At 47.8% G+C, this 18,057-nt stretch overlaps 1 protein-coding gene across 8 annotated transcripts in view; it reads right to left on the bottom strand.

The window, feature by feature from the left end:
- RPH3AL (rabphilin 3A like (without C2 domains)) overlaps window positions 1-18,057 on the bottom strand; it is a 645,411-nt gene that overhangs the window by 385,390 nt on the left and 241,964 nt on the right. For all 8 annotated transcript variants that reach the window (XM_063953881.1, XM_063953878.1, XM_063953877.1 and 5 more), the window contains one exon: window positions 376-458. In XM_063953881.1, the coding sequence (XP_063809951.1) occupies window positions 376-452 (77 nt within the window). In that variant the 5' untranslated portion in view covers window positions 453-458. The remainder of the gene's footprint in view (window positions 1-375; window positions 459-18,057) is intronic.

Here is an 18,057-nt window from a genome sequence, read left to right as displayed (position 1 = left end):
AGGGACTTCACCTCTAGCGGTATTGGTAAAGTTGGATGGTAGACTGCGCAGTCAGTCTCTCTTTCTATGCATTATACATCTGCTTATCCAGTTCATTAAATAGGAACGGACTGTTTATTAGAGGCAATTATAATTGAGACCCATTTTAATTATTTTTATGAGTTGTGTATGTTGGTTTTAATAGGCTAATGATTGCCGTCTATATTAAATTGAATATTTTTCACTCAATCCGTATGTATTAGCAAGTTTATCAGCGCTGCTATTTGTTTGTTTGTGTTTTTATTATATCATAAGCATAGTAGTTACATAGTGTTACACTCAAAAACAGAAAAAAACAGAAGTAGAACAATGTAGCTGGAAACTTGGTAAACTTACTTGGCTCTTAGAGCTAGATGTCTGTCGTTCGGGCACACCCATTTATCTGTTCCATTTCCAAATATGGTATCGGCCATGATGATCTGTTATGGAAACCAAATGGTTATGCACTGAAACATAGCATACTGAAAATATGTGTACTCGTATACTGTATCTCACGCACACAAATGGGTAACTTTTACAGTTTTAATTTTAATATCAGATTTTCCAGTTTACAAATCGAAAGAGACTTTTTGCAATCTGGATAGTAGGATGAAATTAAGTTAAGGAGCCCAAATAAAATCTGGAAATGCCACAAGTCTGGGATGAAAAGGTTAGTACTAGGTAACAATGCATTATTGCTAAATGGTAACATTTACAGAACAGAAATAAATAATGTTAAATTAATTACAGCTACTTAGTGGTTTTCGCAAAGAAAATAATCAATTCAGTTACACTATAAGGTTGATTTGTATTTAATCTGCTGGAGACAGAAGGCCAACAGACAAAACCAGAGTCAAGGGTGTGACTATGATCAAAGGAGTATAGGCAATAAGTACTTCTTACAATCTATAAGATAATCATCAGTTATATATAGAAGACACAACTGAAGACTTGTAGAAATAAAACTGGGTAAGTGAGGATATAATTTCCAATTAAACCATTTGTCTGAATAGAAACTGTATTATTGTCATATGTGTATTGTCAAATGTGTATTAAGAAAAAATAAGTTAATTTCATTTTCCTGCATATAGGAAAGCTCAGAACAAAAAAAAAAAAAGATACTAGTTTTATACTGCTTTTCAGTATGTACGTTTCAATTATGGGAAGGTCATGAGGAAGTGATTAGCTGAGAATCAAGTCATCATTCCCCAATCCCAGCCAATTCTCTGGAAGTGGACAGGATTAGTAATTTGCACTTCCAAAAGTGCATGGGGACTCCTTAGAATTCTGGAATCTCCCTGACATTCTGTAGGAGAAAGACTAGTATGCATTAAATGCTCCCCAACCTCAACTTCAAAAATTATCATAAAAAATTTGCCAACTTTTTGGCACTCAGGTTGGTGAAACGGCCAAATGGGCTGTACAGGGGCATAATGCATCAACAAGCCACCCAGCCCGTCCACTTCAGTCGGGGCGTTGGAGGCAGCAGACAGCCTCTGTGAATCTTGTCCACATTCTCAGGTGTCTAGAAGAGCCATATGCATCTAGCAAAGAAATTTCTAAAAATTCAGCAACTATTCCCTAGTGCAGAGGGTCTCATGGCACCCCAACAGTCCAGGTTTAATGTATATCCATGGCTCAGCACAGATGGTTAAATCAAATTGACTGAGGTGCTAATTAAGTCACCTGTGGCCAAGCATGGATAAACTTAAAACCTGGACAGTTGGAGTATAGCTGCCAACCCTCCTGCATTCCGCAGGAGACTCCCTGAAATAGCAACAATGTCCCTGACTCCCTGAATAGTCGAGCAATATCCCTGATTGCACTTTATAACCATTATATAACTGTTACATTCTTGAGAATAAAAAGCTACATACATTCAAATGGGGTCATCCATGCCATTTCCCTGCATCAGTTGTAAAGCAAAATTATCCCTATGTCTACATACATTTTAAAATGAGATTTTACATGACCTACTTTTAAATCCTTTTCTCGTAGTCCGTAGAGGATGCTGGGGTTCCATTTAGTACCATGGGGTATAGATGGGTCCTTTGGGAGCCACTGGCACTTTAAGAGTTTAACAGTGAGGGCTGGCTCCTCCCTCTATGCCCCTCCTACCAGACTCAGTCTAGAAACTGTGCCCGAGGAGACCGACATACTTCGAGAGAAGGAAATACACGGATAGTGGTGAAATTCACACCAGCTCACACCGAATCGAAAAAAAACGTGCTGACCAGCATGCAACATGGAGAAACCATGCTAACCAGCATGCACCATGAAGAAATCATGCAAAACCGCATGAAACATGAAGAAACCATGTCAACCAGCAGGTAACATGAAGAAACCATGCTAACCAGCAAGCAACATGAAGAAATCATGCCAACCATCATGCAACACGAAGAAAACATGTTATCTAGCATGAAAAAGGAAGCAACCATGCCAATCCGCATGTAACCTGAAGAAACCATGCTAACCATGCATGAAAGAGGAACAGCAACAGCTGAACCAATACTTCACCAAGTAGCAACGTAGGAGAATGAAGCACTGGGTGGGCGCCCAGCATCCTCTACGGACTACGAGAAAAGGATTAACCAGTAGGTAATTAAAATCCTATTTTCTCTTACGTCCTAGAGGATGCTGGGGTTCCATTTAGTACAGGGGTGGGGAACCTTTTTTCTACCGAGGGCCATTTGGATATTTATAAAATCCTTCGGGGGCCATACAAGTCTGCCCCCGCGCGCGGCAAAAAAAATGGGTGTGGCCACTTAAAATGGGACGTGATACACATATGCCCCTAATAGTGCAGTGCCAGATCCACAATTGCCCCCACAGTGCCAGGTATACAAATGCCCCTCACAGTGCCAGGTATAGATGCCCCCACAGTGCCAGGCATACAAATGCCCCCACAGTGCCAGGTATACAAATGCCCCTCACAGTGCCAGGTATACAAATGCCTCTCACAGTGCCAGGTATACAGATGTTCCCACAGTGCCAGGTATACAGATGTTCCCACAGTGCCAGGTATACAGATGCCCCCACAGTGCCAGGTATACAAATGCCCCTCACAGTGCCAGGTATACAGATGCCCCTACAGTGCCAGGTATACAGTTGTCCCCACAGTGCCAGGTATACAGTTGTCCCCACAGTGCCAGATATACAGATGCCCCCACAGTGCCAGTTAAAAACTCTTGTCCCCCGAGGTTTGAACGGAGATTTCGAGTTGAAACATTTCTTATAAATTTCCATCTTTTATATACATTCTCTTTTTCTCCTCTTTTTTCCTCTTTTTTGGCAAAAGAAATGATTCTTACAATTTTTTGATGTGTTTATAAATATTTTTACTGATTACTGTTATGTTTATCCCTAAGGTCACCCTCTCCCAGGAAATGGACTCCGTTTGCGTCCCAATACCATTAAAGTGATACCATGGAAAAGTGTCTAAATTGATCCCACTTCCGGGACTTTGAAACGCATACGCTAACGCGTGGAGTACCACTGTGTATTGACGGCACTGGAATCCATCAAGTCCGCGAGTGGAACGCGGTTAAACGCATGTTCGTCACTTCCAGTAATACCGGAAGTGACGTATCGCGACTCCCGTAACGGGAGTTTCCTTTGCCGGGCTAGTACGATTGGCCCTTTCAAATGTAGGCGCCCATTTTGACACTTGGGAGAGGGTGGATCTAGAGGTGTGTCCCACTAATACTGGGGTATAAATATCTGAACTGAGTTGTTGACCACCATGCTTCTGATGAAGGACCCTATAGAGTCCGATACGCGTTAAGCAGGTGGATATTCTATGGACATTTCCTCATCCATTGTGAAGGTGAAACAACTGGCTCTCCTCTGCGATTTTGGACCGGCTGGCTCGGACTTTATCTACCGTGAGAATCAACCTTCCCTTGGGGATTTTGTTTTATGCTTGTGTGGATTTTTTATCTTGTAAGTGTGACCTGGAATAAATCATATTGTTTTTAAAAAACTGTGTTGCACTAAATCCCTTTCTCCTTTTGCCTTTGAGTCACATATTGGATAAAGGAAGTATAAAGACGTACGATTCAAGTGTGGAGGATTATGAGCAATTATACTTTTGATTAAATGTGAGTGTAACATCATATGTTTCTAAAGAGTGCCATTCTCGTATTAAAAAACAGTGTTGCACTAAGGAAACTATTTTTCTGTCCGAGGTACAATTCATTCCAGAGTGGATCTTCAAAAAAGAAAAACTAAAAAGGTTGAAGAAATCCATTGAGGACAATTTACAGGGAAGACGTTTGTTCAAACTGTCTTATTCACTTTTGCGCCACTGGGTTTCTCTCTTTTTTTGTACTATATAAGCTGTATGGTTTTTTGGTGAACCATTTGAGTAACCTGGGCTGCATTATAAGTGTTGTGCGCAATTGTTTTCTGGTGACTTTCCTTCTACCAGGTATACAGATGCCCCTCAGTGCCAGGTATACAGATGTCCCCACAGTGCCAGGTATACAAATGCCCCTCACAGTGCCAGGTATACAGATGCCCCCACAGTGCCAGGTATACAGATGCCCCTCACAGTGCCAGGTATACAGATGCCCCCACAGTGCCAGGTATACAAATGCCCCTCACAGTGCCAGGTATAAAAATGCCCCTCACAGTGCCAGGTATACAGATGCCCCCACAGTGCCAGGTATACAGATGACCCCCACAGTGCCAGGTATACAGATGCCCCCCATCTCCCCCCCCCGTCCCGTCCCACTCCGCTTACCGCTCCTTTTGGCGGGTACACGGAGGAGAGCGCGGCTATGTTGGGCGGCGGCGTGTAAGACTTAAAATCAGCCGCCGGTTCGAGAGCCAATCAGAGCTCGCGGACCAGCAGCCGCGGCTCCTGATTGGCTGCCGGTCCGCGAGCTCTGATTGGCTCACAAACCGGCGGCTGGTTTCAAGTCCTACATGCCGCCGCCCGACAATAGCCGCGCTCTCCTCCATGTGGTGACAGCTGAGACACGCTGCCGCCGGACTGTGCGGCGGCGTGTCTCACTGAGAGGAGCGGGTGGGCCGGACCAAACGGCTTCGCGGGCCTTATACGGCCCACGGGCCGGAGGTTCCCCACCCCTGATTTAGTACCATGGGGATGTACCAAAGCTCCCAGTACGGGAGGGAGAGTGTTGAGGATCCTGCAGAACAGAGTGACCAAAGTTTAGGTCCTCAGATGCCAAAGTATCGAACTTGTAGAAGTTCAGCAAACGTGTTCGACCCCGACCAAGCAGCTGGTCGGCAAAGCTGCAAAGCCGAGACACCCCGGGCAGATTCCCAGGAACAACCCACTGTACAAGTAGAGTGGGCCTTAACAGATCTTGGACACGGCACGCCTGCCGTAGAATAAGCATGCTGGATTGTAAACCCGATCCAGCGAGCAAATGTCTGCTTAGAAGCAGGACACCCAATCGTGTTGGGACCATAAAGGACAAACAGAGCGTCCGACTACCTGTGACAAGAAGTCCTCTTCACAGAAACTTTCAAAGCCCTCACAACATCCAAGGACTGTGAGGTAATTGAGGAGTCAGTAGGCACTGGCATCACAATAGGTTGGTGATATGAAAAACCAACACAACCCTTGGAAGAAATTGCTGACGCATTCTGAGCTCAGCTCCATCGTCATGGAAAACAAGTAGCATAACAATACATCCAATTTCCAATTTCGACACCCGTCGAGCAGATGCCAATGCCAACAGTGTGACCACCTTCCAAGTTAGAAACTTGATGTCCACCTCTGTAAAGGCTCAAACTAATCCAACTGCAGGAACTGCAGAACCACATTAAGATCTTAAGGTGCCTTAGGAGGCACAAAGAGAGGCCGGATGTGCAGAACCCCTTTCAAGAAAGTCTAAACCTCAGGGAGAGCAGCCAATTGTTTCTGGAAGAAAATTAACAAGGCCAAAATCTGGACCTTTATGGAGCCCAAGCATAGACCCACAACCACATCTGCTTGCAGAAAGAGGAGAAACCGTCCTAGTTGAAACTCCACCGTAGGAAATTTCTTGGATTCACACCAAGACATGTACGTTTTCCAAATACGATGGTAATGTTTAGACGTTACCGATTCCTAGGCTGTATCAGGGTAGGAATGACTTTGTTCGGAATGCCCTTCCGAGGTAAGATCTGGCATTCAACCTCCATGTCGTCAAACGTAGCCGTGGTAAGTCTTGATAAGCAAATGGCCCCTGTTGCAGAAGGTCCTCGCGAAGAGGAAGATGCCTCAGATCTTCCAGCAGTAACTCCAGAAGATCCGCGTACCAAGCACTTCTTGGCCAGTCTGGAGCAATGAGGATCACCTGAACTCTTGTTCTTTTTATTAGCTTGAGAATCCATGGAATGAGTGGAAGTGGAGGGAACACATACACTGACTGGGACACCCACGAAGTTACAAGGGCGTCCACTGCCACTGCTTGTGGGTCTCGTGACCTGGAACAGTATCTCCGAAGCTTCTCATTGAGGCGAGAGGCCATCATGTCTATCTGAGGTACACCCCATCAGCTTGTTACCTCTGCGAATACCTCCGGGTGGAGGCCCCATTCTCCTGGATGGAGATTGTGTCTGCTGAGGAAGTCTGCTTCCCAGTTGTCCACTCCCAGAATGAAGACTGCTGACAGTGCCCGTGCATGCTTCTCTGCCCAGAGGAGGATTATTGTCACCTCCCTGCCTGTTTATGTAGGACACCACTGTGACGTTGTCCGACTGAACCTGAATGACTTGATCTCGCAGAAGACGTGCCGCTTGTAGAAGGACGTTGTACACGGGCTTCAGATCCAGAATGTTAATTGGAAGGAGAGATACCTGAACTGACCGCTTTCCTTGGAAGTTTTCACCCTAAGCGACTGCTTCCCAACCCATTGCATCTGTGGTTAGATGACACCAATTCTGAAACCCGAACCTGCGGCCCTCGAGTAGGTGAGAAGTTTGCAGCCACCAGAGGAGTGAAATTCTGGCTTTCGGCAACAGGCGTATCCGCTGGTGCATGTGAAGATGAGATCCTGACCATAAGACCAGAATATCCAGTGGGAAAGACCGTGCAAGGAATCTTCCGTACTGTCGAGCCTCTTAGTAGGCAACCATCTTCCCCAGAAGGCAAATGCACTGATGAACCGATACCCGGGCTGGCATCAGGACATCCCAGACCATTGATTGGATCACCAATCTAGAAACACCCTCTGCACTTCCATGTTGAGAATCATCCCCAGGAAGGAACGCCTCCTTATCGGCTTCAAATGTGAAATTGGAAGCTTCAGGATCCATCTGAGATCCCGGGACAGTTGATTTGAGAGAGCAATACTCCGTAACAACATCTTGCGCAGATATGGAATTATGTCCACTCCTGGTTTGTGGAGCAAGAGTATAAAGGCTGGCATGGCCCTGATGAACACCCCCGGTGTTGCGTAGAAGCCAAGCTCAGTGTTTGGAACTGGAAGTGACATAGTTGTAGTGCAACTATGTAGTGCATAGTTGTAGAGAGGTGGCCAGATTGGAATGTGAAGTACGCACCCCTGATATCCCGGGATACCAGGAATTCCTCAACATCTCGAGCAGAGGTCACCACTCCCAGACTCCATCCTGAATTTAACACTCACCAGTAGGGAATCAATGACCCCAGGTTTGAATAGTAACCCCTGTTACGTAAATGAGGTGAAACTGGAATAATGACATTAGTTTGACAAATGATAAGATAGCTTCCAGCAGTAGTGCACTTTCTGCCTGAGAAGCTAGTAACCCTGATTTGAGTAATCTATGAGGCGGGAATACTAGAAATTCTAGTCTGCATCCCTGGGCAACCCAACTGTTTCCAGGGGTCTAGGCAGTATTTCGCCCAGATGTGTTACTGAATCTCTTTAGTCTCGCTCCCACCTGCCAGATCCCCAGGCAGTGAGGTGCACCGACAAACCAAAGGGTTTGAAAAAGGCCAAATTTGAAATCCGCCCCTGGGAACCTGGCGGCGCAGGTTTTCTGGATTTCCCCAACGTCCTCTAAAGGAAGTGGAGGAATATGTGGAATCATGTTCGAAGGAATTACAGTGTAGGTGTAGGATATAATTTCCTGGTCTGTGCAGCTGCGGAAGGAAGACATACCGACTTACCCGCAGTTGACATGGATAATCACGTATCCCAAGCGTCCCAACAGGGTCTTACCTGGGAAGGGCGGACCTGTCATACCTTACTTGGATTCTGTATCTGCAGTCCATTGGTGTAGCCACCGTCCCCTGCATGTCGAAACTAGTGGAGCAGTGGTCCCTACGTTATGCAGGTCAATCTCCTTCATGGCGTCTCGCCGTGAAGCCTGTAGAATCCTGGGTGTGACATAGAAACAAGTTCAAGTCACTTCTACACATAGGGGTATATGAAATTCCGGGCGAATTGCGGCAATTTTTCGCCCGTTTTTTAATTCGACACAATTCGACCGTCGAATTCCGGGCGGCGGGTGCCGGAATTCGACATATTCAATAAAAAACGGATTCGACAGTCCCGCTGTCGAAAAACGGGCCAATTGACGGATTTTGATTCGATTTTTAAAAAATGGCAAAAAAACAGTAAAAAACCCGGAAAAAAATGGTCCCCCCTCCTAAGCATAACCAGCCTCGGGCTCTTTGAGCCGGTCCTGGTTGCCAAAATACGGGGGGGGAAATGACAGGGGATCCCCCGTATTTTAACAACCAGCACCGGGCTCTGCGCCTGGTCCTGTTGCAAAAAATATGGTGGACAAAAAGAGTAGGGGTCCCCCGTATTTTTTGTACCAGCACCAGGCTCCACTAGCTGGACAGATAATGCCACAGCCGGGGGACACTTTTATACCGCTCCCTGCGGCCGTGGCATTAAATATCCAACTTGTCACCGAGGCTGTCCTCCCCATCCAAGGGCTGCGGATGGGGGGCTGATAGCCATGTGTAAAAATTAAAGAATATTGTTTTTTGCAGAAGAACTACAAGTCGCAGCAAGCCTCCCCCGCAATCTGGTACTTGGAGAACCAGAAGTACCAGCATGCGGGGGGAAATGGGCCCGCTGGTACCTGTAGTTCTTCATGCACACCGTGAAAATACAACTTTATTTCACACATGCCGACACATACATACTTACCTATGTTGACACGCCAACTGCCACGTCTCCAATGTCGACGAATCCGGGGTACCTGAAAATAAACTTAATACTCACCTAAATCCAGTGTCCAGTGATATTTGTAATCCACGTACTTGGAAAACAAAAAAACGCATTTACCCGATCCACACGGACTGAAAGGGGTCCCATGTTTACACATGGGACCCCTTTCCCCGAATGCAGAGACCCCCCGTGACTGCTGTCACAGAAGGTCCCTTCAGCCAATCAGGGAGCGCCACGTCGTGGCACTCTCCTGATTGGCTGTATGCGCGTCGGAGCTGTCACCGCGGGTAACCCCACCGCTGACCGCAAAGTTCCCACCATTGAAACTAATGGAGGTGCTGTGCGATGCGCTGTCTGCCAGCTCAGACGCGCATAGGGAATCAGGAGAGTGCCAGGACGTGGCGCTCCCTGATTGCCTGAAGGGACCATCTGTGACAGGAGTCACAGGGGGTGTCAGCATTCGGGGAAAGGGGTCCCATGTGTAAACATGGGACCCCTTTCAGTCCGTGTGGATCGGGTAAATGCGTTTTTTTATTTTGCCAAGTACGTGGATTACAAATATCACTGGACACTGGATTTAGGTGAGTATAATTTTATTTTCAGGTACACCCGTGGATTCTACTTGGACAAGTGGACCGAACGTCGTGTCAACATAGGTAAGTATGTGTCGACATGTAGGTAATAAAGTTGTACTTTTAAGGTGTGCGTGTCCTGTTTTTATTTGGGTATTTTTTTTGCAGTAGAACTACAGGTACCAGCGGGCCCGTTTCCCCCCCGCATGCTGGTACTTGTGGTTCTCCAAGTACCAGCTTGCGGGGGAGGCTTGCTGGGACTTGTAGTTCTGCTGCAAAAAAATAAGAATTTACTTACCGATAATTCTATTTCTCGTAGTCCGTAGTGGATGCTGGGTACCCTGGAGGAGTGGGGACCCCTTCAATCAAGGGGTCCCCCCCTCCAGCCACCCAAGGGCCAGGGGTGAAGCCCGAGGCTGTCCCCCCATCCATGGGCTGCGGATGGGAGGCTGATAGCCTTTTGTGAAATGAAAGAATATTGTTTCTCTGACGTCCTAGTGGATGCTGGGAACTCCGTAAGGACCATGGGGAATAGCGGCTCCGCAGGAGACTGGGCACAAAAGTAAAGCTTTAGGACTACCTGGTGTGCACTGGCTCCTCCCCCTATGACCCTCCTCCAAGCCTCAGTTAGGATACTGTGCCCGGACGAGCGTACACAATAAGGAAGGATTTTGAATCCCGGGTAAGACTCATACCAGCCACACCAATCACACCGTATAACCTGTGATCTGAACCCAGTTAACAGCATGATAACAGAGGAGCCTCTGGAAAGATGGCTCACAACAATAATAACCCGATTTTTGTAACAATAACTATGTACAAGTATTGCAGACAATCCGCACTTGGGATGGGCGCCCAGCATCCACTACGGACTACGAGAAATAGAATTATCGGTAAGTAAATTCTTATTTTCTCTGACGTCCTAGTGGATGCTGGGAACTCCGTAAGGACCATGGGGATTATACCAAAGCTCCCAAACGGGCGGGAGAGTGCGGATGACTCTGCAGCACCGAATGAGAGAACTCCAGGTCCTCCTCAGCCAGGGTATCAAATTTGTAGAATTTAGCAAACGTGTTTGCCCCTGACCAAGTAGCTGCTCGGCAAAGTTGTAACGCCGAGACCCCTCGGGCAGCCGCCCAAGATGAGCCCACCTTCCTTGTGGAATGGGCTTTCACAGATTTTGGCTGTGGCAGGCCTGCCACAGAATGTGCAAGCTGAATTGTACTACAAATCCAACGAGCAATAGTCTGCTTAGAAGCAGGAGCACCCAGCTTGTTGGGTGCATACAGGATAAACAGCGAGTCAGATTTCCTGACTCCAGCCGTCCTGGAAACATATATTTTCAGGGCCCTGACTACGTCCAGCAACTTGGAGTCCTCCAAGTCCCTAGTAGCCGCAGGTACCACAATAGGCTGGTTCAGGTGAAACGCTGAAACCACCTTAGGGAGAAATTGAGGACGAGTCCTCAATTCTGCCCTGTCCGTATGAAAAATTAGGTAAGGGCTTTTATAGGATAAAGCCGCCAATTCTGAGACACGCCTGGCTGAAGCCAGGGCCAACAGCATTACCACTTTCCATGTGAGATATTTTAAGTCCACAGTGGTGAGTGGTTCAAACCAATGTGATTTTAGGAACCCCAAAACTACATTGAGATCCCAAGGTGCCACTGGAGGCACAAAAGGAGGTTGTATATGCAGTACCCCCTTGACAAACGTCTGAACTTCAGGAACTGAAGCCAGTTCTTTCTGGAAGAAAATCGACAGGGCCGAAATTTGAACCTTAATGGACCCTAATTTTAGGCCCATAGACAGTCCTGTTTGCAGGAAACGACCCAGTTGAAATTCCTCTGTAGGGGCCTTCCTGGCCTCGCACCACGCAACATATTTACGCCAAATACGGTGATAATGTTGTGCGGTTACATCCTTCCTGGCTTTGATCAGGGTAGGGATGACTTCATCCGGAATGCCTTTTTCCTTCAGGATCCGGCGTTCAACCGCCATGCCGTCAAACGCAGCCGCGGTAAGTCTTGGAACAGACAGGGTCCCTGCTGGAGCAGATCCCTTCATAGAGGTAGAGGCCACGGTTCCTCTGTGAGCATCTCTTGAAGTTCCGGGTACCAAGTCCTTCTTGGCCAATCCGGAGCCACGAGTATAGTCCTTACTCCTCTCCTTCTTATGATTCTCAGTACCTTGGGTATGAGAGGCAGAGGAGGGAACATATACACTGACTGGTACACCCACGGTGTTACCAGAGCGTCCACAGCTATTGCCTGAGGGTCCCTTGACCTGGCGCAATACCGGTCTAGTTTTTTGTTGAGGCGGGACGCCATCATGTCCACCTTTGGTTTTTCCCAACGGTTCACAATCATGTGGAAGACTTCTGGGTGAAGTCCCCACTCTCCCAGGTGGAGGTCGTGTCTGCTAAGGAAGTCTGCTTCCCAGTTGTCCACTCCCGGAATGAACACTGCTGACAGTGCTATCACATGATTTTCCGCCCAGCGAAGAATCCTTGCAGCTTCTGCCATTGCCCTCCTGCTTCTTGTGCCGCCCTGTCTGTTTACGTGGGCGACTGCCGTGATGTTGTCTGACTGGATCAGCACCGGCTGACCTTGAAGCAGAGGTCTTGCTAGGCTTAGAGCATTGTAGATGGCCCTTAGCTCCAGGATATTTATGTGAAGTGATGTCTCCAGGGTTGACCACAAGCCCTGGAAATTTCTTCCCTGTGTGACTGCTCCCCAGCCTCTCAGGCTGGCATCCGTGGTCACCAGGACCCAGTCCTGAATGCCGAATCTGCGGCCCTCTAGAAGATGAGCACTCTGCAACCACCACAGGAGAGACACCCTTGTCCTTGGCGACAAGATTATCCGCTGATGCATCTGAAGATGCGACCCGGACCATTTGTCTAGCAGATCCCACTGGAAGGTTCTTGCGTGGAATCTGCCGAATGGGATTGCTTCGTAAGAAGCCACCATCTTTCCCAGGACCCTTGTGCATTGATGCACTGAGACTTGGCCTGGTTTTAGGAGATTTCTGACTAGCTCGGATAACTCCCTGGCTTTCTCCTCCGGGAGAAACACCTTTTTCTGGACTGTGTCCAGGATCATCCCTAGGAATAGAAGGCGTGTCGTCGGGATCAGCTGCGATTTTGGAATATTGAGAATCCAACCGTGCTGCCGCAGCACTATCTGAGATAGTGCTACCCCGACTTCCAACTGTTCCCTGGATCTTGCCCTTATCAGGAGATCGTCCAAGTAAGGGATAACTAAAACTCCCTTCTTTCGAAGGAGTATCATCATTTCGGCCATTACCTTGGTAAAGACCCGGGGTGCCGTGGACAATCCAAACGGCAGCGTCTGAAACTGATAGTGACAGTTCTGTACCACAAACCTGAGGTACCCTTGGTGAGAAGGGTAAATTGGGACATGTAGGTAAGCATCTTTGATGTCCAGAGAGACCATATAGTCCCCTTCTTCCAGGTTTGCAATCACTGCTCTGAGTGACTCCATCTTGAATTTGAACCTTTGCATGTAAGTGTTCAAGGATTTTAGATTTAAAATTGGTCTCACCGAGCCGTCCGGCTTCGGTACCACAAATAGTGTGGAATAGTACCCCTTTCCCTGTTGCAGGAGGGGTACCTTGATTATCACCTGCTGGGAATACAGCTTGTGAATGGCTTGCAATACTGCCTCCCTGTCTGAGGGAGACGTCGGTAAAGCAGACTTTAGGAAACGGCGAGGGGGAGACGTCTCGAATTCCAATTTGTACCCCTGAGATACCACCTGAAGGATCCAGGGGTCCACTTGCGAGTGGGCCCACTGCGCACTGAACTTCCTGAGACGGGCCCCCACCGTGCCTGAGTCCGCTTGTAAAGCCCCAGCGTCATGCTGAGGACTTTGCGGAGGCGGGAGAGGGCTTTTGTTCCTGGGAACTGGCTGTTTGCTGCAGCCTTTTTCCTCTCCCTCTGCCACGGGGCAGAAATGAGGCGCCTTTTGCCCGCTTGCCCTTATGGGGCCGAAAGGACTGCGCCTGATAATACGGCGTCTTCTTAGGTTGAGAAGCTACCTGGGGTAAAAATGTGGATTTTCCAGCAGTTGCCGTGGCTACCAGGTCTGATAGACCTACCCCAAATAACTCCTCCCCCTTATAAGGCAATACTTCCATGTGCCTTTTAGAATCCGCATCACCTGACCACTGCCGCGTCCATAAACCTCTTCTTGCAGAAATGGACAGCGCGCTAACTCTTGATGCCAGTCGGCAAATATCCCTCTGTGCATCACGCATATATAAAAATGCATCTTTCAAATGCTCTATAGTCAGTAATATACTGTCCCTATCTAGGGTATCAATATTTTCAGTCAGGGAATCCGACCACGCCACGCCCGCACTGCACATCCAGGCTGAGGCGATTGCTGGTCGCAGTATAACACCCGTGTGAGTGTATATACATTTTAGGATATTCTCCTGCTTTAGGAATTATCAGTTTTTTATCGGGGGAAACCCACGCCTCATCACACACTTCATTTAATTCCTCGGATACAGGAAAAACTACAGGCAGTTTTTTCTCACCAAACATAATACCCTTTTTAGTGGTACTTGTATTATCAGAGATATGCAATACATTTTTCATTGCTTCAATCATGTAACGTGTGGCCCTACTGGAAGTCACGTTTGTCTCTTCATCATCGACACTGGAGTCAGTATCCGTGTCTGTGTCTGCCATTTGAGGTAACGGGCGTTTTAAAGCCCCTGATGGCGTTTGAGACCCCTGGACAGGCACAAGCTGAGTAGCCGGCTGTCTCATGTCGTCAACTGTCTTTCGTAAAGAACTGACACTGTCACGCAATTCCTTCCATAAGCTCAGCCACTCAGGTGTCGACTCCCTAGGGGGTGACAACTCTATAATAGGCAATTGCTCCGCCTCCATCTCATTTTCCTCCTCAAACATGTCGACACCATCGTACCGACACACCGCACACACACAGGGAATGCTCTGATAGAGGACAGGACCCCACTAGCCCTTTGGGGAGACAGAGGGAGAGTATGCCAGCACACACCAGAGCGCTATATATAGACAGGAATACCACTATAAAACGTGCTTTATCTTTATAGCTGCTGTTATTATTAGAACTGCGCCAAATTAGTGCCCCCCTCTCTTTTTTACCCTTTTCTGTAGTGCAGGACTGCAGGGGAGAGTCAGGGAGACGTCCTTCCAGCGGAGCTGTGATGGAAAATGGCGCCCGTGTGCTGAGGAGATAGGCTCCGCCCCCTTCTCGGCGGCCTTTTCTCCCGCTTTTTGGTGAGTTCTGGCAGGGGTTAAAATACATCCATATAGCCCTGGGGGTTATATGTGGTGTATTTTCGCCAGCCAAGGTGTTTACATTGCTGCTCAGGGCGCCCCCCCCCTAGCGCCCTGCACCCTCAGTGACCGAAGTGTGAAGTGTGCCTGAGTAACAATGGCGCACAGCTGCAGTGCTGTGCGCTACCTTGTTGAAGACTGATGTCTTCTGCCGCCGATTTTTCCGGACCTCTTCTTGCTTCTGGCTCTGTAAGGGGGCCGGCGGCGCGGCTCTGGGACCGGACTCCGAGGCTGGGCCTGTGTTCGGTCCCTCTGGAGCTAATGGTGTCCAGTAGCCTAAGAAGCCCAAGCTGGCTGCAAGCAGGCAGGTTCGCTTCTTCTCCCCTAAGTCCCTCGATGCAGTGAGCCTGTTGCCAGCAGGTCTCACTGAAAATAAAAAACCTAAAACTAAACTTTCACTAAGAAGCTCAGGAGAGCCCCTAGTGTGCACCCTTCTCGGCCGGGCACAAAAATCTAACTGAGGCTTGGAGGAGGGTCATAGGGGGAGGAGCCAGTGCACACCAGGTAGTCCTAAAGCTTTACTTTTGTGCCCAGTCTCCTGCGGAGCCGCTATTCCCCATGGTCCTTACGGAGTTCCCAGCATCCACTAGGACGTCAGAGAAACAATATTCTTTCATTTCACAAAAGGCTATCAGCCTCCCATCCGCAGCCCATGGATGGGGGGACAGCCTCGGGCTTCACCCCTGGCCCTTGGGTGGCTGGAGGGGGGGACCCCTTGATTGAAGGGGTCCCCACTCCTCCAGGGTACCCCGGCCAGGGGTGACTAGTTGGGGTTTTAATGGCACAGCCGCAGGGACCGATATCAAAGTGTCCCCCGGCTGTGGCATTATCTCCCCAGCTAGTGGAGCCCGGTGCTGGTTCCAAAAATACGGGGGACCTCTACGCTTTTTGTCCCCCGTATTTTTGGCACCAGGACCGGACGCAGAGCCCGGTGCTGGTTCTAAAAATACGGGGGATCCCCTGTCATTTCCCCCCCCCTGTATTTTTACAACCAGGACCGGCTCAAAGAGCCAGAGGCTGGTTATGCTTAGGAGGGGGGACCCCACGCATTTTTTTTTTCTGATTTTTAACACATTCCATAAAAAAAAATATATATATATTTTAAAAAATATATAAAAAAATACTTGTGCCTCCTAAATAGACAAACCAAGTACCTAATCCCTTCTAATATAAATAGATATGCTATAACCAATAAAAAAAACACTACAAAAAAACATGTTTTTAAAAAATTTTATTAGATTCCACCAGCAAAGTGAGGCAGATTGAAAATGCCGAATTTACTGTCTAAAAGCACTGTTGTCAAATTTACAATCTTCAATTGAATTTACTTTTGTCGAAATGCCGCATTTGTACCATTGCAGAAATGTCGAATTTGTCAAATGTCGAATTTCAAAAAGTCGAATTTGGAAAGTCAGTTTTTTTTTACGAAAAGTACTGAATTGCATTGTCGATTTTTTTGTTTGGGCGAAAATGTCCCGTTTTTCGACATTTTCGGGAATTCGACCGCAATTGCATATACCCCATAGAATCTAAATCATCAAGTACAATAGCTCCAGAGATGTACGCAAAAGTGGGTCTCCGAGTCACACCTGCAGCAGTGTACAGTATTAAAGAGTAGTCTCAATACGTGATCAGCCGTTATGGAGGTTGTACCAGGGAAAGGTAAGACAACCATATTTGACAATTTAGACACTCTATAGGGATGTGGATAATAACTCTGGGTGTACTACACAGTGGGAAGACATTCATTATATACATATATTAACATTCCTCCTCCCTAATAGCCTCAAACATATGTTGGACCCCATATATATATATATATATATATATATATATATATATATATATATTATATGGGCAAGTGTACGCTTTCTAGGGTATGGAGATGGGGTGAGAGGCACAGCAGTGGGATTTGAAACCCCACTTTTCTCAAAACTGCGGCTTCTACCCAGTATGGGATATTTTGGAAGCGATAAATTCTTAAAGTACACCTTATGGAATCCACCCCAGGGGGATCTGCCACCGAAGCCTGAGATGTGTACAGTTTTGAGCATGGTATAGACTCCCCAGGAGAAGATATACATTCTGCAGTACAGGACACAGTCCCTTAAACATGGTAAAGTGGATTACACATACACAGGAAAATGTCAACACAGTTTCCCCCTCCAGAATATCTACAGAGAGTCACAGAGCACAAGAAGCCAGCCACAGCGCGACCTTATAGGCTTTTATAAAGATAAAAACCCTGCTGACTAGCGTAACCTTAACAGGGTAGCTAGTACATAATATCATTCCCCCCTTTTATAACACCTTTTACCTCAGTGTAGTTATGTGGAGGACAGCATTCCCTGTCAACTGTGTCTGCAAGGAGAAAATGGCGCTGGTTAGTGCTGGATCCGCTCTGAGGAGAAGCTCCGCCCCCTGTAATGGCGCGTCTTCCCGCACTTAGAGATTATATCAGCTTGAGGTAATTTTTGCAGCAAACAGTGGGTTAGACCTTGAAAGCTGACCAGTGTAGGGTATCACGCTGGCCCAGGACGCCCTTCACAGCGCCGTACACAGTGTGCCGCTGAGCCTTCCCGAGCGCAGCCTGTCAGAGCTGCGCTCCCACCCATTCCTGCCGGGGACCCACTTACCGGGACTCCGGCGTCAGATTCACCACTCTTATTTCTTCTGGCTCTGTTAGGGGGTGGCGGTATGCTGTGGGAGTGAGCAGTCGCCTCGGGCGGCAAACGATCATCACCCTCAGGAGCTCAGTGTCCTGTCAGCGGAGAAAGGGGCCTTTAACCTCAAGGGTTGGATCCTACTCCCCCTCTAAATCCCACGAAGCATGGAGGCTGTTGCCAGCAGCCTGACTGTAAAATAACAAACTCTAGAAAACAACAAAACTAAGAAAATTCCTAGGAGCTCCCATAGCTGTGACCGGCTCCACCGGGCACATTTTCTAAACTGAGTCTGGTAGGAGGGGCATAGAGGGAGAAGCCAGCCCA

The sequence above is a fragment of the Pseudophryne corroboree genome, chromosome 2 (genome assembly GCF_028390025.1).
Source record: "Pseudophryne corroboree isolate aPseCor3 chromosome 2, aPseCor3.hap2, whole genome shotgun sequence".
NCBI classification, from domain to species: domain Eukaryota; kingdom Metazoa; phylum Chordata; class Amphibia; order Anura; family Myobatrachidae; genus Pseudophryne; species Pseudophryne corroboree.
The sequence above is the reverse complement of the archived record's forward strand: the minus strand, read 5'-3'. Positions and strand labels throughout refer to the sequence as shown.